Below are 6,962 nucleotides of genomic sequence, written 5' to 3'. Positions count from 1 at the left end.
GTTTGATGCTGGTGGAAGGAAGACAGAACAAATTGGCCAAATGTAATCAAACTGCTACTATTAATAATCATGATGGCAAAAGCTAGAAAAATAAAGCCCAGAGTCTCTCCTTCTTCCAGTTTGCAAAGATTTAATTTGATCCATAAAACACACCAATCCAAGTGAAAACATGTCTTAACATGATATTAAAAGACAGACATTAAACATGTCCTTTCAACTTATCCCACAGATAAACTCTGACTCTCATTTTGAACCTGTCAAAAATTAGAAGGACAGGCAGGCTGTTTCTTGGTACAGCACCAGAATAAAAAGGCTCAAGGCATGATACATAAACACACTGGCCCTTGTGGTATAGCCATGTTTGATATGGACTGTTGGTATCTGCAAACACATATATTCAGGAGTGTGACACCCTGTGATATTGTCCAGGTTCTCTACCCAGTACAGGCAGCCATCCTACACTGCCCCAAGGCTTCATATTGGTACTCTTCCTTATGTACTGTTATAATGTATTATAAATTATAAATCATTATGTGTTATATTACAAATGATATGTCAGCTGCAGTGAAATGCAAGCTTCTGTTGTATGCAGATGATTGAATCATAGATAAAAAGCTTTTACTACATCTGGGCAAAACTACGGAAGCCGAGAATGGCCATGGATTTTTTTTTTTTATGCGCTGTTATATCGTGATAACGACTTATTATCTTATCTTTTATTATCATAAAAAATCGTGATAACGACTTATTATCTTATCTTTTATTATCATAAAAAAAATAATCATAGCCATATTATTTATATATTGGAATATTTAATCAAGAGAGGCCCTGACATGGAGCCTTGGGGAACCCCGCTACTATCCCTTAGTTCTGACGTTTTTGTAACTTTACTTTATCTCCATAGCATGAGTTTTGGTTCATTACAAACCTTTGAAAAGATTAACCCACAGCAACCCTTTCAAAATAAGTGAGGCATTTTTGTCATTTGTGGAGCCACAAGGGAGATCATAGAAAGAGTTTTCAAAACTTAGGACTGGAGTAGGGGCACTGTAATATCCTAATGATTTTTAGAAGGCAGCACTGCCTCAGAAACATTTGTACAAACAACTAACTGTGTCACACAGTGATTTATGTTGTTTGTCAGATTTGGCAGCAAACAGAAGAGCTCAGTTTGTTCTGTGTAAAGTCAGGATCAAGGCACTTAATTTTAATTTCAAACTTCAGAAGAACATGTTCAGTGTGTAAGGGCGTTTCTACTCACACAGCAGAGCAACTGAAAACAGTTTGTGACAACTTGTTAAATGTGCTCTCTCTCTCTCTTTCTTGCGCTTTCTCTCTCTTTCTCCCTTTCTCTCACTTTCTCTCTCTGGCTCTCTCCATCCTCGTTCTCCCTCTCCTCTCCCCTTCCACAGGCTGACTGCCGCTCCAGAGAATACCTTCGCATACACTTCCCAGCTGCAGATACATGAATCAAAGAATGAGGTAAGTGACAAATACATCACAAGTGGGTTCTCACACTCTCACGCTCACACATACACACACACACACACAAATAACTGGTGTGTGTGATACCTTGGCACATGGTGAGAGAAGAGCGATTTACACAGTCTTAAAATAGGCTTAAAAGCCACAGCAAGTGACTCATCAAGGATTTTCCCCAAATCCTAAAGTAAAGCCAAGTTTGCTAGTGGAAAGCCCAATCATTCTCATCTAATTTGCTGTTTAAATTAAGCTAACTTATTTTAGAGTAGGATAAACACTTTCTGGAAAACTGAAGATTGTTTTAGAATTTGCCAAGAAATCCTTTTTCTTTTTCTCTTTCTGCCTAATTAGCTGGAGCACAGTAGGGACAGAGGAAGGATATATACGAGAGAATAGTTTAAATTAAAACCTGTGAAATTAAACTCATACATTACAAACACTGTGTAGTCTACACAGTCCTCTAAATACATAAGTAGGAAAATAATTTTTTAGCTTTATCCCATATCAGCAGGGAAGTCAGAGGTTAGTAACAGAGCAGCAGTCCTGCAGCTTTTTGGGATTAATTTTACTGCCCAAAGATGGAAGCTTGAACTCAGGTGTCCTGTTTCAGTGGCAGTACACAGACTGCTGCAGCAGAGGGGGAAGAGTTAAAGAGGTTTTGACAAGTTCTCTGCATTTTCAAAAGGGTGTGGAGGGGGCAGAGGTGAGCCAAGGACGCCTGAGGTTAAGCAGAGATGCACTGGCAGAAGGAGAGAAGTAACGATGAGGAGAGAAAAAGCCTTTGATGCTGTGATTCTCATCTGAAATAACAGGCAGCGCCGCTCAGTTCGACCCTACCTTCCTCATTACCGATCAAAGACGCAGACCGTTGGCATATTCAGATGTTTCGAAAACTCAGTCATCATTCACTCTCACCCTCCAAATCCAAGTATTTTCAAACGTGCACAGAATCGAACGCTCAGGACCAAAGCACAGCTGCTCGTGTGTGAGCCCACACTCACAGGTTTGTTCACAGTTGCTCACACGCAGGCACACGAGGGTGTGTGCACTCTCACATCCCTCAGCGTACCCCACTGGGACACATAATGGGATGTCCGTGTTCATCCGCTCAGAAGCTCCCTGACGTGGTGAATCCTCTGAGTGCGCCCCGCTCTTTGATCAGCCTCTCTACAAAGAGACTGAGACAGGGAGAGAGGCTTTGTGCTGAGTATGCAGGGATGTAGAAGGTTCCTCCAGGCCTTAACCCAGGTTTACCCTCTCACTCTCAACGGGCTGCAGGCACATTCTATCAGACACACTGTACCTTTGCAGCTACAGCTGGTGAGCTTTACACTTCAGGCATGTGATCCTTAATTTACATCATGGCAGGACTATAATTTGTATATGTGCATCATTATCACAGACAGTTTGCTGAACATTTGGCAGGAACATAGTTGATTAGGTAGGTTTGTCTGTTAGCAAGATATCCCAAAAATGACTCCATATATTTCAATGACATTCAGTGGAAAGTAATGTCATGGGCCAAAGAGGATCTCATTAGGTTTTGATCCAGGTAGTAGAAACATGTATTCATTTGCGAAGCGCTTTATGTTTTGACTTGTAATGCCTGAACCCTGTTCCAAGTCAGCTTTTATTTTAGGTTCAGAAAGAGACTATATGGTTTTAGGTATCAGGTGCCAGGTCCAAGTTAATTCAGACTGCTGTTGGTCATATCATGGTTATTTTAACAAGCTGTGCATTTTGGCACAGAGAGCTTGCTAAATGTGTAATAAAAAACCCTGGTTTTATGTTCAGGTTTTGTTTTTTGGGGGCTTTTTTGGACAGACAGTTGAAGAGAGACAGGAAATGGGGGGGGGGGGGGGGGGGTGGACAGAGAGAGACAGAGAGAGAGATGGTATGACATGAAACAGAGGGCAGCAGGCTGGAACACCCCCCCCCCACTGTAGCGAGGCGAAGTCACTTTCTGCCCAAAGAAACCACCACTGCTCCTTCAAATGTCGCCCAACCTTCTTCAGATACGTTACATAAACTATTTGGATGGGCCATAAAAACTGTTTTTTGGAGATTGTTGGTTTCTTTACTGTAAAATCGTTTTACCTTTTTGAAGACATCTATCTTGTCTCTCACCTTAGAGCATGGGCACATAGAGGATGTGTGCAACCAGGCAGTGTTGCATTAACTTGTGTTTGGGAAGGTTACCAGCTCTTTGTGATTTAAGACACTTATTCTGGTCAGGACAGAAGAAGAAGGTTGAAAATCAGCCTTCACTCTAGCTCCAAGCTCTACAGTATCAGGCTGAACTCATTCCAGTGTTCACCTGCAGATAGTCTTGGGGAGCGAGTGGCTCGACAGCGGACTGAGGTCTGTGCCCCTGGGTGGCTGAGGAAGAGAAATAGAGTTTCTGTCTCTGTCAAAGAGAGAGGAGGGAGACATGAAAGACGGAGCAGCAGGAGAGGAGATGAAGAGATCCGAACAGAGGAGGGAAACAACGGGGGTGCAGAGGGAGGGAGGGAAAGAGCAAGAGTGTGGAAAAATCAATTCCTGTGAAGGAAGGAGTCAAGGCAAAAGGATAAAAACTTATCAGTGGTTAGAGTGCTGGAGAGATATGCTGGATTTAACTTCTGCTGCTGCTATTGATTGCTTTTATTGCTGAACGGCAATATGATTTTACTGATACCTTAAGTATAAAAAAACAGTATTTCAACTAATCTGATTTCTTCTATGTGGCACATTGCTTCTACCTCGTAACTGCCCCCTCACTTTCTGCTGTTGGGCTGTCTCTGTTATGTGATCCATTTAAACACAGCACAAAATGAAAAATCTGAAATCTTTTAGAAAGTTACTTTTACTTAGTTTTTTCCAGCATTGGTTTCATGTTGTATTATATTATATAGTTAAAAATCTAAAATCACATAATCTCAATTTTAGGCCTTAAAATTTCTTAAATATGATTTTGATAGGTGATTTTTCAAAATTCATTCGATTAATGAAATTAACATAATTTGTATAAAGTTGCATTTTTTAGTCTTGCTTTTAAATGTGTTTTTTAGGAAATTTTTGTTTTGATCATACTGTAGCAACTACAAAACCGAACCGAGAAGGAACCAATACAGATTTTCCTTCATATACTTAGTAGCCATTATGGACTTGAAATAGGTCTTGCATTTATAATTATCTTAAAAAGGTTAGTCTTTTTAACAGTCTTAAATTTTACCTGATGAAAGCTGCAGAAACCCTGAGTTAGAAACTCGTATGGGAATTGTTACTATGGATACCTTCAATTTATTAATTGCAAAGGCAAACCAAGGATTGTCTATATATATCTACTCAGGATTCTTATTTGATATTTTTCAGATTAAAGAGGGTAAAGATTTTTCAACATCCATTTAATCTTCACAAAAACAGAAAACATTTGAAGAAGAAAAATATTAAACTGAAATGCAACATGTTCAGACTTTATTTCAACTATAAGTTGAAGTCAATATACAGTAAAATCGTACTAATGAAAGTATTATTATAATTATTTTATTAGGTCTGCTATTTGCTCTGTGTAATGGGGTGCTGATGATATGCAACAAATATCCCAGTTGTAGTTTTTGGTATTTTTTGTTTGATTTAGGAATGTGTCTTAACCACTTGACTACCAGAACGCTGCCAAAAGCAATAACTTTAATAACTGCTATAATTATAACTGAATTATTGCTTTTATTCTGTGTGAGTTATATTCAGTGTTTTTTATCTGATATTTTAATACCATTGTCACATCAATAAGTCATCAGGAAACTGTTCAGCTCAGCTCTGGAGATTGTTTCAATCAACTTCATGCTGTTATACAAACTTTACTGCCCTTTTCAAAAACATTTCTAAAATGTCATGGAAAATGTTGCGGAGGCTGACGGCCCAAGGTTGGACCGATGAGCTCTGTTGGGAGCAGACGCTCTCATTAAAAAGTTAGTGTGGTACAAGGACACAGCTTGTTGCTGGAGGTACTATTCAGCTCTGAATTAACTGGAGGACTGATCTGCAGAGGCAGTGAATGTTTCATTGCCCATCCTGCTCTGCCTTCTTTCACCACCGTATGTCACTGACTGTGTGCCCGACTTTAGAGGAGTTCACATTAACCTGTTATGGTTGATTTATCAACAGATTGGGCCACAATGGATGGAGGTGTGTGTACATGTGTTTTTGTCATCTAATGTTGGACTTCAGGTGGCTTGTCAAGAATCAAAGTGATGTCCCCAGTTCAATTTCTACAGAATCTAGCAGGTTTTTTTAAGCGAATGTGCAAATATTAGTTATTATTAATTTATACTCTTCAATGCTGTTTTCATGCAGTTTTGATTTGATTTTGGACAAAGAAGCATGCACATATTTGGGATTTTGTGTTATTTTAATATCCAGGTCCAGTGTTTTCAATATGATGAAATATAAATAATAGGTCATTCTAAACAAAGTGCATAGTAGTTTTTTCCTCTCTTGAGATGTACTAGGTACCATAGACGTCGCTACAGCTTCCTTCGGCATTATGTTAATTAGTTTAATTTGTTAACTGGGGTTTTGTTAATATGATCCTGCTGTATGTAGCTTTTACTGGACAGCGACACTTGTTACGAAACGTTTAACAGTAGTTTAACAGTAGCACAAGTAGAGAATAGTCAAAGTCAGAGAAGTAACTCAGCAGTGTTTCACAATATATGTCTGAAGTTAGCTACCATAGCTAACATTAGCTGCCGTAAGCTACAGGTCACACCAGACCGCATAAGGCTATGGCAGCAATACCCCTGAGAATTCAGCAATGGTTTGTTTATTGCTTATGGATTCAACTTTTGATTTGAAAGAGAAATAATGTATTATTTCTCATTTCAAAATATAGATATTCCCCAATGTTGATCGGTTATAGTTAAATATATATGTGAAGTTAAGTTCAACCAATATCTCAAAGTTTGCTACATCATCATGGTTAGGGTGTGTGTGTGTGTAGAGTGTCCTGAAGGACTGTAGCCTCTGGCTGTGTATCAGGCGCTCGGCCCAGACTTCCCCGGACTGTGGAGCAAACAGTTCTGATGCCAACTCTGCTTCTAAGGGACAGTAAATAAAACATGTTCAGGTGACTCAGGGGCACAAAGCTTTAATGTTATTTTTTTTTCTCTTTGTCTGTCTCTACATCTCTGTCTCTCTGTTCTCCAATCTTGTTCTTTCTGTCACGCACATATACAGTGAATTAAGAAAATTAAACTTAATGTAGAGAATTAATGGATAGGTTAACAGTAACACAACAACATTGTTAGTCTGCACACGGTTGGTGGTCATAAAGTTCTGCAGTCCCATACCAATAATATGTGATGCTCTGTGTGTTCTGACCCCTTTCTATCAGAACCAGCATTAACTGTTTCAGCAGTTTGAGCTACAGTAGCTTGTCTGTTGGATCGGACCACACGGGCCAGCCTTCACTCCCCACGTGCATCAATGAGCCTTGGCCA

The 6,962-nt window shown here is 39.5% G+C and overlaps 1 protein-coding gene across 1 annotated transcript in view; it reads left to right on the top strand.

The window, feature by feature from the left end:
• LOC118327455 (endonuclease V-like) overlaps positions 1 to 6,962 on the top strand; it is a 60,767-nt gene that overhangs the window by 30,573 nt on the left and 23,232 nt on the right. The window contains exon 8 of the mRNA XM_035660820.1: positions 1,413 to 1,482. Within this exon, the coding sequence (XP_035516713.1) occupies positions 1,413 to 1,469 (57 nt within the window). The 3' untranslated portion in view covers positions 1,470 to 1,482. The remainder of the gene's footprint in view (positions 1 to 1,412; positions 1,483 to 6,962) is intronic.

Source organism: Morone saxatilis, unplaced genomic scaffold (assembly GCF_004916995.1).
Source record: "Morone saxatilis isolate NCDOM2014 unplaced genomic scaffold, NCSU_SB_2.0 Contig17, whole genome shotgun sequence".
NCBI lineage: Eukaryota > Metazoa > Chordata > Actinopteri > Moronidae > Morone > Morone saxatilis.
This window is presented reverse-complemented; position numbering and strand designations above follow the sequence as displayed.